Source organism: Mesoplodon densirostris, chromosome 8 (assembly GCF_025265405.1).
Source record: "Mesoplodon densirostris isolate mMesDen1 chromosome 8, mMesDen1 primary haplotype, whole genome shotgun sequence".
Taxonomy (NCBI): Eukaryota; Metazoa; Chordata; class Mammalia; order Artiodactyla; family Ziphiidae; genus Mesoplodon; species Mesoplodon densirostris.
This window is the reverse complement of record NC_082668.1, coordinates 33,161,845-33,181,440: the sequence shown is the minus strand read 5'-3', so window position 1 is coordinate 33,181,440 and position 19,596 is coordinate 33,161,845. Positions and strand designations below refer to the sequence as shown.

The following is a 19,596-nucleotide window of genomic DNA, read 5'->3' as shown; positions in this document are numbered from 1 at the left end:
CTTATAATTTCTACTTTCAACTTTTGATTTTGAAAATTTTCAGCTTTACAAAGAATTTATAAGAAAAGTATATGCACACAGTGATATAACCTTCACCTAGATTCCCCAGTTGTTAACATTTTGTCACTGTTGTTCTATTATTATTATTCTTTCTCTTTGCTGACACAAACATATACACATATTTTTGCTGAATCATTTGAGAGTTATTTGCCAACATCCTGAGACTTTATCCCTAAATATTTAAGAAAATATCACCCCCAAACAAAGACATTTCCCTACATAACCCCAATAAGCTGATAACACTCAGCAAATTTAAACTTAATGCAATGCTATTATCAAATATAGTCTGTATTCAAATTTGCCCAAGTATCTCAACAATACGCTTTATAGTTGATTTTTTTCAATCAAGGATTACACATTGGATTTTGTTGTCATGCCTCCTTAATCGCCTTTAATCTACAACAGTTTTTCAGGTTTTTTATTTTTTAATCTTTCATGATATTAAGGCCAGTTGTTTTGCAGAATGTTCCCACTATGGACTTTTCTAGTTGTTTTTTTCATAATTAGATTCAGTTTAGGCAATTTTGGCAATAATACTACAGAGGTGTGTTCTTCTCAGTGTATTGCATCTGGACTTGATGTCAGAATACCCACCATAGGTGATCTTCAGTTTGATCACTTGGTTAAGGCAGTATATGCTAGATTTATCCATTATTTTCTCACCTTTGTAATTATCAAGTCATCTATGGGATGATATATGTGAATATTTCTTTTTCACCAACTTTCTTTCACCCAGTGGTTTTTACAACTGTTGTTCGGCAGAAATAGTTTCATAAATGTATAATTAGGGGAGCTGGTAAGAGTTCTTTACAAGTTTCTACTACGACCCTCATCTCTTTCTATGTTAAACTGTTTTCATTCATTTATCTATTAAAATGTTTATAGTGTGCTCATCATGGGCCTTGGCACTGTGAAGTTTTTACCTGTGGCTTCATGGTTGCCTAAGCTAATATCTCTAGCTTGGCTCTTTCTCCTGTGCTCCAGATCCACATTGGCAATTGCTTTTGAGGGTCTCCATGTTACCATCTATGGCTACCTTAAAGTCAACATGCCCAAATGGAACTCATCATCTTCACTTCCCGATCTGCTCTTCTTCTATTTTCTATTCCAGTAAATTACACTTCTCTTTTCTCAGTGACTCTGTAATAAAAAGGACTCCTAGTTACTGAGTAGCCAGTCTCTGTAATAGGTCTTTTATATACATTACATGCATTATCTCATTAAATCCTTGCAATAGAATTGCAGCTATTTTCTGAAGGTCATTGGGCCCTTAGCCCCAGATAAACAGCTAGCAAGTCTTCATGCTAGGATTCAAATCCAGTTCTCTTTGGCTTCAAAGCCTTTGCTTTAGTATAGTGATTAACAGCATCATTGGCTTCAAATCCTGGCTCTCCTACCAATGATGGGGGATTGGATAAACCTCCTTAACTCTCAGTGCTTTGGTTTTCTCCTCTATAAATTGGGAAAGCCAATAATCCCTGCCTTGTAGGATGGTTTGGAGACTTGAATCATATAAAACTTGACAAACATTTGAACAATTCCTGGCAGCACAGAGCCATAAATCTGGTGTCACCCTAAACTCCTCCATCCACTCACTGCTTGAGGATTAGTTCCCTTAGGGACCTTGTCACCCCTGCTGTCATTGCCTTAGTTTAGACCTGGAGTTGGCAAACTATGGCCGGGAGGCCAAATCTAGCCTCCACCTGTTTTTGTAAATTTTTTTTTAATTGAGGTATGATTGACATTAAAAAAAAGGTTTTATTGGAACACAGCTATGCCCATTCATTTACATATTCTTTGTGATTGCTTTCACCTTACCAAAGCAGCGTTGAGTAGTGGCAACAGAGACCACTCTGTCTGGCCTGCAAAGCCCAATATATTTATGGTCTAACTCTTTACAGAAAACAGTTTGCCAATTCCTGGTTGCCCGTGGTATTGCAATAGTCTCTTTCCTGGTTTTCCTGGTTATATCTTCTTCCTCCTTGAACTCATCCTCACCACCCCTCCTCCTGTGCTGGGGGAATTTCCCTAAAATGTGCACTTAATCATGCCTATTTGTTCCTCATGGTGCATTGAAGACTAAGAACCTAGTCTTCCACGTACTGGTGAGCCCCATACCAGGCTTGTTCTCTGGCTGTAATGAATGCTTTATGCCCTTTCTAGCCTGGCACACGTTGTTTTTCTGGTCTGAATGCCCACCTCTTGCCCCTCGTCCTTAACAATAAGTTCAGCGTTTACTTCTCTGAGAAGCGTTTTCTGACTTCCACAGCCTGAACCAATGGCTTCTGCCCCTTTATGGCTTTGGCAATACTTCAACCTCAGCATTTATCCACAATTTCATGATCATGGGTTTAAATGTCTGCCTTGTGACTGCTGTGGCTTCCTCTCAAGATTAGGAACATACGTTTTTCACTTTTGTATCTCCAATGCCCAGACTGGGATGTGGCCCTTAGTAAGCGTCCTTTAAGTTGTTACTGCCTGCTGGCATTTCAGGTGGGGTTTGAAGGCTTACATAAGGAGTTTGAGGAGTATGGGAAAGAGGCAGGTCAGGAGAGAGGTGACACCTTAGCTAACACCTGGAGGATAAAACAAGACAATGGGAGGGAGAAGGCAGTAGGAACAGTGTTGGTTAAGCTGATGAAACCTGAAGGTGTGTTGGAGAGATGATGAGCAGAGGAAGGGGGCATGTGAGGGGATGCTGGAAGATAGTCTAAGAAGAGAGGCATCAGGCCCATACTCTACACAGCCTCCTTTGCTGTGCTGGGGAGTCTGGGCAAGGGAAACCATGAAGGGCTGCAGGAAGCAAACACCATACTGTCTGCTCGTGTGTCGGTCTTCTGGAAGTCCTTTGAGGCATTGACTACGTTTTTGTTTTGTCGTCATTCAGTCCTACATGCACACAATTTCTGGCATATCATAGGCTCTCAATAAATGTGTCTTTCATCGTTGAAATATAAGAAAACTCCTCAGTTTTAAGAGTGGGGTAGTCTCCAGTGCTTAGTATTTTCTTAGAGGATGAACTTTGCTCTGTCTGCGACTTTCATAAATTTAAGAACTTCAGTCATATTTCACCTCAGTCTTTGGATTTTCTGCTTGAAAACTTCCCATTAGGAAAAAAAAAGTCTATTCTCTGATGGAAGGTTTGAATTTCTTGGATCATTTTCACTGACTTTTTCTTCTTCAATTCTGTTTTGTCTTTGTTGAGTTAAGGTATTCAAGAGCACCAGGACTCTTTCCTCATCTGCAAAAACAGAGGCAGATCAATTTATTTCTTGTGATTTTGGTATTTTCTCTTAACAAAAATCTTAAATGGAACTAGGAGAAATAAACTCTGATTTGCAAAGCATGGCAAAGATGGTGCCTCACAGGTGGAATGTAAAGCTTTTATTAATGATGCCCAGACTAATTCTGTCTTTAGCACAAGGGCTCAGAGAGCCAGCAACTTAGCAGTTTTGTGGGGGGTGGGTGTCAATGAAATAAATTGGGTCACAAAATATGCCTAGGCAATTGGATAAAACTGGGACTTAGTGGGACTCCTGCACTCCAGGAAATTCTCCAAGTCTCCACTTATCCTCAAAATGAACAAGAAACTTCAGTTTCAAATTGAGTGCATTTTCCATCCATGGATTGGCTTGTTTTGTTCAGTTTTACTTTGAGTATTTGAGGTTATCTTTTCGACGTAACAGCTAAACCCACGGCTTCCTTTCTCGTAAAACCAAAACAAAAAGGCTAGAAATTCAGGTGCCTTCTGTGTGTGCACATGTGTAGTACATACCTGGGATCAAAGCCAGCTATATAAAGTCCTTGATTCTGTGTGGGTTCAAACACATTTCAAAGCTTCAGGATCCTGAAAGTTTTTGCTCTGCTTCCTGAAGACCTGAACCCATGGCTTGCTTTGGATTCCAGAGTCATGGGGCTCGGCTGGACCTGGCTTCTAGGACCTGGCCCTGTACTGCCCTGTTTTCTCTTCTCTTCATCCCCGTTTTCTCTAAAGGTGAGTGAGGCTATTGGAGCATGGGGGTGGAGGAGGTGTTTCTCCCACCTGGGTTTCATTCCTTTTAGCAGTCAAGGGTAGTGATTTATAGCAAATCCAGAAGCTAAAGGTGAGACTCCAATCTCCTGGCATGGGCAGCTCTGTATTCCAAGGCAGGCAGGGGACAGCGGGCAGCAGCAAATCAGCAGAGACACAGCTCTTAGCAGTTTGCTGGGCATGGAGTGGGAGCTTAATGAATACATGTGAGTTCGTCTGGGAGACATGAGCAACTTCAGACACTTCTATAAGATTAGAAGAAAATACTGCAAAGTTAAGTGATTTAAGAGAGAAAAGATACCCACCATCCTAAATTCATTTGGGCTTGGAATCAGGGTTAGCTCAACATTTCCCTTTTTAGAGAACACTGATTTAGGCAAATTATGGGAAGTTTCTTTCCTACCCAATTCAAGGTTTTTTTTTTTTTTTTTTTTTTTTTTTGGGGGGTATGCGGGCCTCTCACTGTTGTGGCCTCTCCCGTTGCGGAGCACAGGCTCCGGATGCGCAGGCCCAGCGGCCATGGCTCACGGGCCCAGCCGCTCCGCGGCATATGGGATCCTCCCAGACCGGGGCACGAACCCGTATCCCCTGCATTGGCAGGCGGACTCTCAACCACTGCGCCACCAGGGAGGCCCCCAATTCAAGGTTTTAAGGTCCTCTGATTTACTTTTATAAATGGATTAGCCTGCTTGTTTAAACTTTCAGCATTCTTTACTCAATGCAGGGTTTTAAGGTCCTCTTAATCAACTCTATAGTTAGTTAATTATTTAAAAAAAATGAAAGCAATTTGAAGTAGTAAAACAAACAAACAAACAAACAAACATAAAAAAAAGAAAGGCAGAAAGAATGAATGAAAGAAAGAACAAAAAAATGAAAGAAAGAAAGAGCCATAGGTCTGTTTGGCATAAGATACTTAATTGCGGCCTGACTTATCTCTGGACTTTAGGTGCAGATTCCCCAGTTTTCAGATGACATAAAGCACTTTAGAGGTTGATACCTAGTCTGTTACAATGGTGTAAAATGGTGACCGTTTTACCAGAAGGTGAATTTCAACCTTCTCTCCCTCTAGACCTTCTCGGTTGAAAAACCATGTGGTTTATACAAAGTAGATGCTCAAAAGATATTTGATTATTAATTTTCACTGTATAAGAAATATTCATAAACATTTTCTTATTTTACATGTTTTGAACATGTAAAGTTAAATACCAGAGAAATAATCAAATTTACTTTTAAGAAAATTTATCTCAACCTGTAACTGGGATCCTCCCATGGTGGATATTGGAAAATTGTGTAACCAGATTTAGTGGTGATAATTGGGAGCTTGCCTCAGGGGAGGGCAGGAAACTTGGTCTTCTTTAAGCTTAGAGTCAACACAACAAATGGGCAGGATATAATGATTAATGCACAAAAACCTTTAATACAGGGCCGAATTTGATTAAGTACTGCAGCGGAGTTATAATAGTACAAAGGATGCTCAGAGGGAATCTCTGATAGACAGAAATGAGGGTTGGGAAAGAAAACTACTGTCTAGCCAACCAGGGCTGCTGGATTAACCATGGCAATGGCTGCTGCCATATTGTTCTCTCTTCTGAGGACACAGGTTGTCTACTACAGGTGCTTGGGGGAAAGGACTAATGTTTTCAGAATAAAGAGATTTATACACAGGAAGAGGTGTCCTGGAAGCTCAGATTGGAGTGGTAAGCTGGGATCAGATTATGGAGACAGTTAATGTTATTTGTTTTTGTAATCAGTGGTATATAAGGCATGAAAGGGTTTGAACAGAATGAGTGACATGGTTCAATCCAAGTTTTGAGTGTCACTTGTGTGATTGATTGACTAGAGAGGGGCCCAGTTAGTTACAGGAAAGTAATTTGTCATGAAGCCACCATTTTTTAGATGACGTGAGCTCTTTTGTATGGAGAGCTGGCCTCCCTTCTCCTGTAGAAGCCAGAGGGAAAAGAACAAAGAAACACAAGGTGTTCAACTGAAGGAGAGAGGGCGGTGGAAGAGATGATGACAGTGGCAGGGGAAGCCCATAGAAGTGAACAGCAGGGTTGCCTCAGCCTACAGAGGAAATGACCTGGTGCCCTCGGCTCAGTGGCTCCCTTTATCAAGCAGCATCCCTCATTCTCTGGTAATAATGCAGGGAAGGGGGCGGCCGGCACCGTAAGCCAAGGCTCAGCTCCTTGGGGGCGGTTGAGGTCCAGGGCCAGATCAATGTGGGTAGAGGTTATTAAGGTATACTTTGAGGGATAAAGCAAGACTCTATACCTCAGCCTCTAAACGTTCCCCTACTACTCTTATAGGTCCTACAGCTCTATCATAACCTTAGAATACCAGAGTGGGAAGTCACTCTGATGTCATCTGATCTAATCCCCTCTTTTGCATGTGAGGGAAAAATGAAGCCCACGGGGGAGGCATGGCTTTCCCCAAATCACCTATTTCATGGTAGAGCCAACCCTTCTGTTTGTCATATCAGTGTTCTTCATGCCACAACCAACTGCCTTCAAGGCACTGTTTTCCAATAAGGAAGCACCTTCATGGAGAGTAACTGGAAGACAGTGGCAAGACGGAGGGGGTGTTGGAGTGGGTGGAGAAGGAAAGGGGTAGGGGAGGGTGATAGGCTTGTTGATGGGGGGAGAGAAAGGCTGACAGGTGAAACTGGAGGGGGCCATCAAAGATCAACTTTGCCCGGCCCGAGGGTTTTGCCTGGACCTGGTCATGGGTGAACATGAGTTCATTGAGTTCCCTTTGGTTTTCCTGCTTTAGGGGTGCACGTGGCCCAGCCCGCAGTGGTGCTGGCCAGCAGTCGGGGTGTTGCCAGCTTCGTCTGTGAATATGGGTCGTCAGGCAAAGCCGCCGAGGTCCGGGTGACGGTGTTGCGGAAGGCAGGCGGCCAGCTGAATGAAGTCTGCGCTGCGACCTACATGGTGGAGGATGAGCTGACCTTCCTGGAGGATTCCACTTGCACTGGCACCTCCAGTGGGAACAAAGTGAACCTCACCATCCAAGGGCTGAGGGCCACGGACTCCGGGCTCTACATCTGCAAGGTGGAGCTCATGTACCCGCCGCCCTACTATGTGGGCATGGGCAATGGAACCCAAATTTATGTCATTGGTGAGCATGACTGACGACGCCTTTTGCATTGCTGTCTCTTCTTTGTGTGCAAACAGTTTTGCTCCTTGATTTCAGGTCGTTCATGTTTAGGATTGTGGGAATTCTCTTTAAGAGTTCTCTGGCATACTGCATGGTAGTCCTACTCAGGATGGGTGGCGAGGCAAACGGCATTCTGTTTATAAAATAAAATGAGCTGGAGAAGGTATTTTTCCTCCCGGCGGGTTGGAGCACTCACATTGGAGTGATACCCAGCATGAAATTTGGCCTTGGCCTTTGATCTGAAACTCCTGGCCAAGTAGCCCCAATGGTCAGACTTACCCGGGGTCCAGCGATTCCAATTAGGGGTGGACATCAAGGTCTGGAAGCTTGAACATTTTCCTTCTCTTACCAATGGGGGGAGTACTGCCCTAGAATTTAGAAAGCATCTCAGGGAAGCTCTGCTTTGTTCTCTGTTGCAGATCCAGAACCATGCCCGGATTCTGATTTCCTCCTCTGGATCCTGGCAGCAGTTAGTTCAGGGTTGTTTTTCTACAGCTTCCTCATCACAGCTGTTTCTTTGAGCAAAATGGTGAGTGCAGTGCCGACAATGCACCATCCTTGGTCAGAATACTTTTAGTGATAACAACTGGGCAAATGATGCTGTGGAGTCGAGTTTTCTTGAGATGAAGCAATAAATGAAGAAGAGGAAGGACAGTGGTAAAGAACACACTAGAACCCTTGGCATTGGCCTGTGAGGTTTCAGGATGACTAATATTTTATATGAGTGTGTTTGACATTGAATGTTTGTGTGATTTTGCACAGGGTTTCATTTTGAGTAGCTGAACAACACGGAGCAGCTGTTTTGCTCTTTATCTTCATGACAATTGTACTTAAGTTAATAACCCTGAAACATAAGATTAGGTTGGGCAAAATGCTGCTGGAGAAGACCACAGGGGTGGTTAATGTCCCTCTGCTTTACCTGGAAGGCATCTCTCTGTGCCTCCCTACTTGAGCCTTACTTGACCAAGCTGTAGGAGTCCATGTAACACATGCCCAGGGCTCCCTGTTACCCAGTCTGCTCGACTGGCAAGCCTTATGCTCTTCTCCAGCCCAGTAAATTAGAACCCAGCTTTCATTTACTACAGTTGTTGTAGAAGAAGCAGAGGTATGGAATCCGGACTTCTGTAGAGATTTCTGACAGTAGCTTGCAACCTCCTTTGCCTGAGGCTGGCTTTGCCATTCATAAACCTCTCCCTCCCCTTCTCTTCCACTCCCTTACTCCCTCCCTCTCTCCCTCCCACACCCCTATACTCTATTCCAAGATCCTCTACTCAATCTGTTCTGTTGCTGTGGCTTCTTTCTACCTCATTTGCGACAAAGTGCCACACTAACTAGTAGACTAGACCTCAATTTACTGAGGTGATAAAAACTGGGAACTAATGTGGACCGAGAAAAAAGTAATAAAGAGTATGTGAGGAGTAGAGATGAGACATACTGCTCGCAAAGAGAATAATTGAAGTTTATTATCTTATCAAGCTCATCCCCTCACAAACAAGATCCAGTCAATTATCACAGGCATTTTGGGTATTCTTTCTAAAGCTTTCTTGACATTTCTTTCTGCTATCTCCCAGTCAGGGAAAATGATTTCTATCTTAAGTCAGTAGCACAGAGTTATTTACCTGAAATTAATTTTAATAGCTGAATCAAGAAAATCTCCTGGGGCTTATAATTCTGTATGTTGTGAACATCTATTTTTCAGTGGGGTAGGGACCCAATATTTGTTGAATCCTATTATAGTTAGAAGCAGCTTCTGTATTCCTCAATACTAATTACTGTTTCTTTTTATGTTTGGCAGCTAAAGAAAAGAAGCCCTCTTACTACAGGGGTCTATGTGAAAATGCCCCCAACAGAGCCAGAATGTGAAAAGCAATTTCAGCCTTATTTCATTCCCATCAATTGAGAGACCATTATGAAGAAAAAAGACTATTTTCCAATTTGTAAGAGCTGAGGCAATTTTAACTTTTTGCTATCCAGCTATTTTTGTTTGTTTGTGTATTTTGGGGGATTCATCTCTCTTTGATATAAAGCAGGATGCAGAACCCAAATTAAGCGTACTACAATTTAAAACAAAGGAGCAGAAAAACAGAGCCGGGCTGGTTCTGCCACATCTGATCCAATTTTAGTAAAAGCATCACTTGGGAGCAATATGGGGATGCAGCATTACAACGTGGAGTCAAGGACATAAGTTAGGGAATGGTACAGTCCCAAGAAAGCAAAGGAAGAAGTAAGAGTGAGGATAGTATTGTATACATCTTGTATTTACCTGTGAGAAGTTTATAGCTGAAATGATGTTTTCAAGTAAAATTTTTATGCTGTATTATTTTTCTTAACAAATATATAATTACATAAAGACTTAAAAAATACTCACATGGCTATATTTTAGCCAGTGATTCCAAAGGTTGTATTGTAACAATATGTATTTTTTATTTGATAGTATTGTGCATGGGGGTCACATGTGCTTTTGTGTATTTGCTGGTAGTTTGAGTATAAACACTATATGGCAGTGTCTTCCCACCATGGGTTCAGGGGAAGTTTTGTGGAGAGACTCAGGACACTAATACACCAGGTAGAGTACAAGGTCACTTGCCAACTGGCCTGGAAACTGGATAAGGTCATAGCTGATTCTTGCAGACATGTTGGGCTGAATTGGTGTTGGCATGGGCTTTGGGCTTTTATGCCAACTCCTTCCACTGGTTTGCAAGGAAGCCAAAGCTGGTGGTATCTGAGTTAACTTGATAGAGCACCATCATCGTCGAGAAAATGGCTCATTTCAGGAGTCTTGTGGTTATAAACCTCAAGGAAGATCCAGTTCCATGGGGGCCCCAATTCCTTACACATGGTTAATGCCACAGACAGAAAAAAGCAGCAGATGGCAGAATAGGATGCGAAGGTCTCTGAAAACTAACACTGTTGGTGTTTTTTAACTTGACATTTTCTGTGAAAATGCAACAACATGTATAATATTTTTAATTAAATAAAAATCTGTGGTGGTCGTTTTCCAGAGTTGTTTTTGACGTTCCTTATACGTGAGTATTGTGTTTGAGTTTATTTTTGATTGATTCATTTAGCAGTTGGTTGAGTCTCCAATATTAGAAATACTGAGAACAAATTGAAAAAACCCAAAAGGGCAAATAATGCTTCATGAATCAGCCCTTTACCTGCAAGCCATTCTTGGAAGGAATTCATCCTCTGCCCTTTTGATTGCTTCCCCACTGTTTGGGATATGAAGCGATCTACCACAGCTACAGCAGCCCTTGATAAATCACACAGCGTTCTCTTTAGCACAGGTTCTTTACCCCCTCTTTCTTACCCAGACCTTTCCCAGCTCTACTCGAACACTGATTACAGTTGCCATGGCAACTCCAGTGTTGTCAACCGTGGTCCTTGCAGCCATTTTGCTCTGCTTCAGTGGTAAACGGAGCTTTCCCTTGCAGCTTCCAGAGGGACTCTTTCACAAATGTGAGGAACACATCCCCTCTGTGATTCTTGGTTAACCAGTATGTAGCCTCAGCCTGCTTGGTTTCCACTTAAGTTTCCTCATTCTTGACCTCCACATCCTGTTGTTGTTTTCTGCAACGATTCTCAGGGTGGCCAGGGATCACCTATAATTGAATCAACTGGATCACTTCCTAAAAATGCTGATTCAAGCACTTAACCTCAGATGCACTGAATCGGAACCTTTGGGCAATGGGGCCAGGAGTTTGCTCTCCCAACAGCCTCCTCAGTGCTTCTTAGACCCCTCAGGTTTTGAGGATTGATGTTTAGGCAGCTCTCTCTCTCTTGCTCACTAAAACTCTCTCTTTTTTTTGCAAGCAAGTGCTAACAAACAAATGAGAGAGCACATAGTGAGCATTCCAGAAAGATGTGTTAAATAAAAAGGAATAGGTCTTCCAAATATGGTAGTGGCACTTACCTAGAATAAATTCCTACTATGCAGAAGACTGTTTCTCTTGATTTCTTGGTCTTTGGTTGGAAGCCATGAAGAAACACATAGTTTATGAGGCTCAATGGATAGTCTGAAACCATTTCTGCTCCTCCAAATGTCTTTAGAGAGATCATTCTTCTCCATAGTTGATGGAAGATCTAAATGACAGAGGGCCTTAGGCAAGGGATCTCTCGGGCATCTTTCAGACACCATTAGACAATGGACTACTTTACATAAGCTTAATATCTCCTCTACTAATATCTGAAATTCTACCATTAGCTATTCATTGAGTTAAGCATTGTCTACTTCACTCAGTTTCAATTTTGAAGACATATTAATAAAATACTCTTTGGCTCCAAAGAGTTTCTCCTATGGTAGAAGAAATAGGCAAGAAAGACTGTGACCTGAAAGGGTAGAAAGCAAATATGGGGTAGGGGTGTCTGGGGACCAAAGGAAAGCCTTTTCTAATCCCTAACTTGTTTATGAGGGTAGATCCATTGTCTGAAGTACTCAGAGAGATGCATTGCCCTCAAATCAGAGGACCAATGGCTTTATGGCCTTCCAACCTTCATCACCATCACCATCTCTGGGATCAAGGTCTTGGGAAAGCCCCAAGACTCCAGTCATCATCAGATGAGGCTTGGTCCACCGTGGCTGAGAGGGGAGGGGTCCACTGTGCCCCTCCTCCCGGAATCACTAGTCTCAGGTAGGAATGTGGAGACAAGAGGAGCAAGAGAGAACTACCAGGGGTTGCTTGGGTCAACCCCAACCCTTACCAGTTCCCAGAACATACCTCTGCTCACCTCCCTTATTCCAATATGGTACTCTAATTTCTGCCACTTCCTGGTTCCCAATTCATCACCCCCAAATATCTTTGTCCCTCATTTTTGCATCCATAAACACTCATTTCAAATTCTGCCTCGTCCATCGGATGTGCTGACACTTCAAGCCTACATGGATTTTCCTCTTCTGTTTCGCAGCTATATTCAGTTTCGTCTCTAATAATTTCAGATGCATATGTCTTTTCTCCCTAGCTTGGATGGAAACTTCTCCAAAATAGGCATCATCACATCTTTAGGCACACAATAGATGCTCAAACAAGTGTACTGGAGAGTTGGGGAGCTAGGACATCTGGGACAATGAGAGGGACATGTCTTCTATGCAGAACATGGCTGTGCTTCTGAAGGTGGCTTCAAGTCTAACCTCCTTCCGCTTTGACCAAGAGAATTATGTGTAGTCAATCTGTTTCTCAGATTAAACCTTTAAGACTGGAATCTGAGCTCCCTCTGGCTCCCTTGCCCCACGCATTCTACTTTTATCTCAATCTAATCTTCCAATATTTGGGGGGAGGAGGGAGATGAATTCTCATTTTTATTCTCTGGTTTTTGAACTGTGGGTTTTGCTGCTAAAACTGACTATATGTTTACACTGAGTCTGTACCTTCTTTTGTCTCCACAGTTGATACACACTTACTTTACTTGGGACCAAAACTTGCAAACTGTTGATGTCACTGTGCTGTTAATTGGAGCAAAGCCAGTTGGGAAGGTTAAGAATTTATACACTTAAGTTATTGTTTTTGGAGTTCTCAAAGTGAAGGAGAAGCTGGCTTTCTCTGGAAAGCTATTTCTATTGTTTTGCTTCTCTTTTGCACCTGGTTAGAGCCATGATTTAGGCGGCTTAGAGACCTTGTTTTATTTTATAAATTTGTTTTTCTCAGCTCAGGTCAATTTTCTTTGCTCAGACCAGAAAGATAACACATCCTATTGGTGGAGACGGAGGAAAGGTTCTTTACTTCCTCTTTTATGTGTCCTTGTCTACAGGCTGGGATAGGAGTTAATAGGTAGGTTTGCCAGATTCAGCCAAAAGAAAAAAAAAACAAAAAACCCCAAAACCCAAAAACAGGATGCCCTGTGTTTGATCTGACAACCTTATCAGCAGGAAACTTTTTACCTTAATATGGTGTGAATAAAAAGTGTTCTGGAGACCCCTCCCCAGGAGTTTCTGGGCAGGAACAGCCTGAGACCGGGGCTGCTGTTTCAGTACTAACACAATCTCCTGTTCTCACTCCCAGGCACATGTTGGATGGATGCTCAGTATCGCTGGGGGTTAATGGGTCCTACAAAGGTGGCAGTAACTTATCTACTAAATTTTTTTCTTAGAAGTCAACTCACTTTGTTCTATACAGTGAGGAGTCTGACATTCAGACCCTTCTTGGAAACCTTTGGTTTCGTGGGTGGACTCTGTTACAGCTGTTCTTACACTGATTGTGCACAATAATTATCTGGAACATTTGGAAAAAATGTGGATTGAAGTGCCTCAGATCCAGAGCTTCTCGTTTATAAGATCTGAGGCAGGGCCTGAGGGATTTTAATTCTTCAGTGAATCTTTGAGATCTTGCTCTCAGATGCCCTGGTCTAACTCAGAAGCCTACCATCACAGATGATTAGGACTGGAGAACGAACCTTGGAAATTGTTTTCACATTTCAGAAGAAAATGAGACTCAGAGACATTAGGAAACTTGTCCAAGGTAACAAAGTCTGAGAAGATAGGTCTGTAGATTTTCACATCAGGGCTGTGCTGTGGGTGACACTTTGAGCCTTTCTGCTCAGGGACTGTCCTTTTTAGGCTGCTTCTGGAACATCACTGCCATCACCCCAGGCTACCTCTAGAAAACCTGTTTTTCCTCTCACCTCCACCCCAGCTGCTCTGTTAAGTCTCAGTGTGACCGTTACTACTCTTTCCTGCCTGATGTTGGCTCCATCCTTTCTATCTCTGCCTTAACCTTCTGGGGCCCTAGCAAGAGGGTCTTGGGTGATCCTCAGCAGTCCGGCAGAAGGATGCAGCAGAAGAGAAGACAAAACAGTTGCTGCCAACCTTCTGTCAGCAAAGCCTACAGTGCCCTGAGAAAGCTTCTCAATTCTGCTGGAAGTCATGGAACAACCCAGTGAAACGATACATGTTCTTTTTTTTGTATCACATGCCATCAGGTTACCATAGCAACCAACCTTGTTTTAAAAACATGATATTAGTCACCCAAAGTGATATTATCTATTTGAACAAAAAGAGGAGGCTCTCTCTGGGAGAAATTGTAGGAAATATATTTCAGGAGGTGACTTCAAATTTTAGAATGCAACAGAAGTGATGTCTCACGAATTACACTTTTCTGAGGACATTGCCTTTTTCTTCTTGCTTCACCTTGACAACATTTTAGTTTGTTCTGTAGTCATCCCATTGTTATTTTCTTCAATGGGTTGAACACGAGCCTGGCTTTCCTTCCTTGCAGTTAACTGCAAGTCAGACATAGTCTTTAGTCTCCCGTGAGCATCTGTTTGCCCCTGGCACATCAAAGTTATCCTTAACCATGACTATAAGGACAGGAAGCTTGGATTTGTGAATGAAGACTAGCATTCTCTAGTGTTGCTTTCCTATCGAGGAAGCCGCCATGCTGGATACAGCTCATGAGCTCCTTATTTGGATTGAAGAGGGAAAGGAAACCAACTCATGAAGGCTTCAACACTGCGTGGGTGTAAATTACCTAAAGTCATCCTCATAAGATCCCTGGAGAAGAGATACTGACATCACCCGCATTTTACAGTTGAGGAAGCTGAGGTTTTAGGGGGTTTTATTACTTGCCCAATCTCACACAGCTAGTAAGTGGCAGAGTCAGGATTAAAACTGATGTTGAATTCCAAAGTTCAGCCTCTTTTCAAATGACCACGTCTGAATTCTGGGGGTCTATCTGCAAAAGGAAAAGGGCAAAATGGAAAGTGAATGGGAACCAAAGTGCTAGAGAAGCAAAACGTGTTTCACGCGGGTTACACATGGGGGGTTAAGCAAGTATTCTTGGGGGTTACACATGGGGGTTAAGCAAATATTCTTATTTTGAATAACTGTTTCAAAACAAGTGTTTTAAAAGGCTTTTTGAAGGTGTTCATTATGAGATTAGCTCCAGCAGCTGAGAATTGTCACCAGAGAATGAGGAAAACAGGAAATCGAAGACATTTAAAAGTGGACCATGGGTGGCAATCCACAGTTTATGCAGTAGCTGCTTTCCCAGTCACTGGTGCTGAAGTCCATGCAGCAATGTTGCTGGCTGGCCTTGGGTATTAGAACTTCTCACTCAAAAATGGGGAAAATGGAAACCAGTAATACAGCCAATGGGAAGATTTGATTCTCGCATAACCATAGCATGCTCCTTGTAAATTGGGGTCATTCCCCGTTCAAAACAGGCTGGAGGTAAAAGAAAGTAATGACCAGTGGAAGTCAGCTGGAGTGACCTTGCATGTATACCTGTGACCCCTGGAATGGGGCTAGTTTCTAAAAGGATAATAATCAGCTTGGAATAGAAGGTGAGTTTGGGGGATGGGGGTAAAGAGAAGGGAGAGTCTCTGAGTTGGGGCTGAGGGGTGCTGGAAAATATCAATGAGTCCCTTTGAGGAGAACAAAAGAAAGAAAACATAAGACAGAAACCTGGAGTTCCCCGCAAATGGCAAATGAAGTAGACCAGTATTCTGTGAACAAAATTATCAAGCAAGACCCAATGACACAGGTCACATAGAAGATTGAGAGAAGCCCAGGTCAGAAGCAGGGGACCATCCAACTGAGACTGTGACTGAGGTAGCCATGTAGACGTAATTCCTACCAGAAGTCAAAGTGTGGGAACCACTGGCAAAAAACCCTTCCCTGCCAGGAATGAATATGAAAGGCAATGGTTCCGCTCTGGATGGGTGGTGGTGGAGGCAGATATGTGTGTAGGACAGGGTGGGCACTGTGCAGGGGTGAAAGCTGATTATGGGGGAGCATCACAAAAGAACTGCTGAATGGAGCGCCTTAAGCCTGTGTGAAGCTGAGCACCCTGGACTGGGCTTGTGCCCATCTGAGTGTTCATGGTGTTTGTAATTTGTGCTTGAGGAGATGATTTAGGAAGGGCATGAGAGCTGTGTTCAAGACATGAAGGGCTCTCATGTGAAAGAGGAACTAGATTTGCTTTGTGGGCTTCCTGGAGCACTCAGCCCTGGTGTTCCAAGGAGCACGTGATAGAAAGGAGGTTTAGCACGAGTTTCCTTCTAATGTGTAGACTTGGATTCAGAGCCAGGGAGAGTGCATTCTGATGGGTCATATTGCAGATTTGCTTGGGGCAGGGCTGTTGGAGCCTCATCAACATCAGCTGGTGGGGAAGGAAAAGAATCAGGGGAAGTGGAATCCTGGACTCCCCCCTCAGAAACTTTCCTCTTGCGTGGTGCTTTATATATACTGGGATCAAACTAGTCTGGATGAATCTGGCTTTTGCCAACTCTCTTAACACTTTTGCCTTCATCAGTCACAGCTGTACTAATGCTGTCTAACTTGGCTGCCTAACCTATAAATTTTTTCAAATCAGACATCACTATGCCTAGCGAAACTGAGAGAATTATTTTATAATCTCACTCTCTGGAAACAAAATAGTCAATGGAAATTTTTAATAAAAAAAGAATGTGGTAGAAACACAAATTTAAGTCATGAATTGAAAACATGCAGCAAAATCTTTATCCACTAGACTTTACAATATTCTGTGACCATCTGTGGAAATATATAAGTATTAAATTAGATACGGGCTGATTTTTCTCTTTGCAGAACATAACAGAAACCTAACTGGAAAACCCACAGCAATAACATAAAACCAAATGTGATGTCTAGTCCCTTCAAGGTCAAAATTCATGTGCAAATGAGAAGAAAATTACATGCTTTGCCCTTGAACAAAAGGACCTCTGTTAATATTCTTATTAAATACTTCATGTTTCTAAGAGATGGTTAAGAAAGCAAATGTACCATCTACCCGGAGTCTAAATTATATTCAAAAGTGATGATAATAGAGACAAATGTGTAATATACAAGGTTGGTCTTACTTTGCTTGTATTCCATTGTTTGAATGCTTTCCTGTGCATAGATTTATAAGTCTATGTTCAGTTCCTTAAAAAAAAAAAAGTCACTGTCTTTTCCACAGAATCAAGAAAATGAATGCAGAAAAATGGATCCATTTGACAAGAGAGCATATCAGTATGTCCTGGCCTGAGGGCAGGAGGCTGGCCAAGGTGACCCCCTAAGGTCCTGTCCTGGGGAGTGAGGTATTAGATCTGTCCTTTGGAAGCCTGTCTCCAAGGAACCGTCTGTGGAGCCCTGAAAAGCGAATTGTCAAGGGTAAATGGACGAGTATCCTTGTTTGGAGCTAGGAGACCTCATTCTGCTCTTGACTCTGCCCCAGAGGGTTTGCAGTTGCCTGAAGCCATTTCTGGGTTAAGCACCCTTTAAGAGCCACCCTGGTCTCTTTGTTGATGGCTCTAGCCCCAGCTAAACTCCCATCCCCAGACTTATTCTTACACGGTCTTGTACTTATGTAATTTGTTATTGTTTAATGCTCACAATTAAGTACCTATGCATTAATATTACCGTGTCCCCAAATACAAAATGAATTCCCCAAGGGACTTTTACTTCATGGAGGCAGTGTGGGGTAATAGTTCAGCATGACCTCTGCTGCAAGGGGTCTGGGGCTAATCCTGCCCCATACTCTATGCCTCTGTTTCCTCTTATGTAGGATGAGGTTGCAGATTGAATGAGTTGGTGTTTATAAAGTGCTTAGCATGGGCCTGGCGTGGGCTGAACACCGTGCTGTGTAGCAATATACATAGTAACTGTATGACTACAGAATACTTGTATTATTTCTTCATGACCCCTTACAGTGCTTGGCATGGTACCTGGCACAGGTCAGGTCTACATTTTTCCTGTTTGCCTTCCTTTCTTGCACCTTTCCTTCATTTCCCCTTCAGCAAATATTTGCTAGGCAGATAGAGCCTTTTAAATAAGACTGATACTGGTTAAAATGGACATGTGCATTAGTTTGGGTGACTGAATTCACTGTATCCCCTAGTTATTCTCCTCTGAATCTACTCTCCATGCTCTCCTACTCTGCTCTGTGTGGGGAAAGCTGACCTGAATGGACCACAACACCTGCCTTCCTTGCCCTCTGGAAATCACGATGGATGGAAGGCACCAGCAGGAGATGGGTGTGGAGAGACAGTGATTGGGGTATTTCTTCCAGTCATCCCTGCTTTGACACAGCACCCAGGGCAGTAGTTGTGTCCTTCCCTGACTTCAGCTCTGGTTGCGTGGCTTCTTCTCATTTCCTGCCCTCACTGAGCTCTGGTCACTACTTTTCCCCCTTCTCCTTAAGCTCTAGGGAAAATAAAGTATTTCTGTGGTTGTTGGTTGCTGAGGAATCTCAACATCCACTGTTTGCCCTTAACGCTGTCCACACCTCTGTAAGAAGTCCCTTTATTCAAGTTTCTTCAGTTGAACCATCTGAGATGAACTCTGCTTTGTGCTGAGATCCTAACTGATAAATCACAGATCCTTGGAAATGTCCTCTGTGCCTCTGGATCCCCATTTCCTTCTCTATAGTGGAAGGGGGCTGGTCAGACTTGCTACCTCCAAGGTCCCTTCTAGGTCTGCAAGCCTATGGAGCTAGCATTAGAATTCAGAGCAACCTTGAGAAGCTGCAGAGATTTTCAGATATAAACAAGGTGAAGTTCAATTAAGAACAAGTGTAGAGCGGTGTGCTTGGGGAGGAAAAACAAAATTATAGAAACGTCAGGTGATAAACAGCTGGCTGTGTGCAAGTACATCAGCAAAAAGAAAGAAAGAAAGAAACAAAAAGCTCCAGGATGAGTAAGCTGTGCTGATGCTACTCACATTGAGTAAATCTGGGGGATAGACACAGAGTGTGATCTGTAGGAAGTACAAGGCGGTCCCCTGGAGTTGCTTGTCACTGCACACACTAGGCTAGGGTGTGATGATTTGATTCGGCTCAGTAATTTAGAAGAGCTGAACCTAAGAGAAAAGAAACCCAGAGTTAGATTGAAAATTGTAACTGACTTCTACAAAGATCAATTTCTTCTTTCCTTCCTCCCTTCCTCCCTTTGTTAGGGCCTGAAGGTAGATCAAGGAGCAGTCATCATTCATATGAAGGGACACCTCAAGTCCCTGTGTCCGGGAAATGAACTATGTAGAACAAGTTGTATCTTGGCCAATTATGAGTGTAATCCTGGACATAAATTACAATGTACAGGGATTGGTGTGTGGTCATTGGTGGTGTCAGGGTCTTGAGAATGTATTCTTTTCACTCTGCCCAACTTTTTCCACTTTAACGGCTTGGACACTGAACAGTTACTGACACAGAGTAGGTTTTCAGTAAATATCTCTAGTAGAATGAGTGCCTGATTGAATATGAAAATGAGGCTATAATCATTCAACGGAGTTGAATGAAACTAAGACCAATATAAGAGGGAACCTCAAAGGCTTGTAGGGCCCTTATTTACTAGGTATAGACCTGCAACCTACTTCCCAGGAAACGATATAAGAATAAGCTGTAATCTAGAATTCTGCACATTTA

The 19,596-nt window shown here is 42.8% G+C and overlaps 1 protein-coding gene across 2 annotated transcripts; it reads left to right on the top strand.

The window, feature by feature from the left end:
* Window positions 1-3,945: 3,945 nt before the first annotated feature.
* On the top strand, window positions 3,946-9,146 carry CTLA4 (cytotoxic T-lymphocyte associated protein 4). 2 transcript variants are annotated; one of them, XM_060106820.1, is made up of 4 exons: window positions 3,946-4,054; window positions 6,860-7,207; window positions 7,666-7,775; window positions 9,042-9,146. In XM_060106820.1, the coding sequence occupies exons 1-4, from the start codon at window positions 3,946-3,948 to the stop codon at window positions 9,144-9,146; spliced, it is 672 nt and encodes a 223-aa protein (XP_059962803.1). The 2 variants fall into 2 exon arrangements, with proteins under 2 accessions (XP_059962803.1, XP_059962804.1); XM_060106821.1 differs by lacking the exon at window positions 7,666-7,775 and having other exon boundaries at window positions 9,042-9,109.
* Window positions 9,147-19,596: the final 10,450 nt, after the last annotated feature.

What these genes read in the sequence shown, in the direction of transcription:
- CTLA4 (XM_060106820.1), top strand. Translation starts at nt 3,946, where the DNA reads ATGGCTTGCTTTGGATTCCAGAGTCATGGGGCTCGGCTGGACCTGGCT. An exon ending in AACCCAAATTTATGTCATTG is followed by an intron (nt 7,208 to 7,665) that starts GTGAGCATGACT and finishes TCTCTGTTGCAG; the next exon opens with ATCCAGAACCATGCCCGGAT. An exon ending in CTGTTTCTTTGAGCAAAATG is followed by an intron (nt 7,776 to 9,041) that starts GTGAGTGCAGTG and finishes TATGTTTGGCAG; the next exon opens with CTAAAGAAAAGAAGCCCTCT.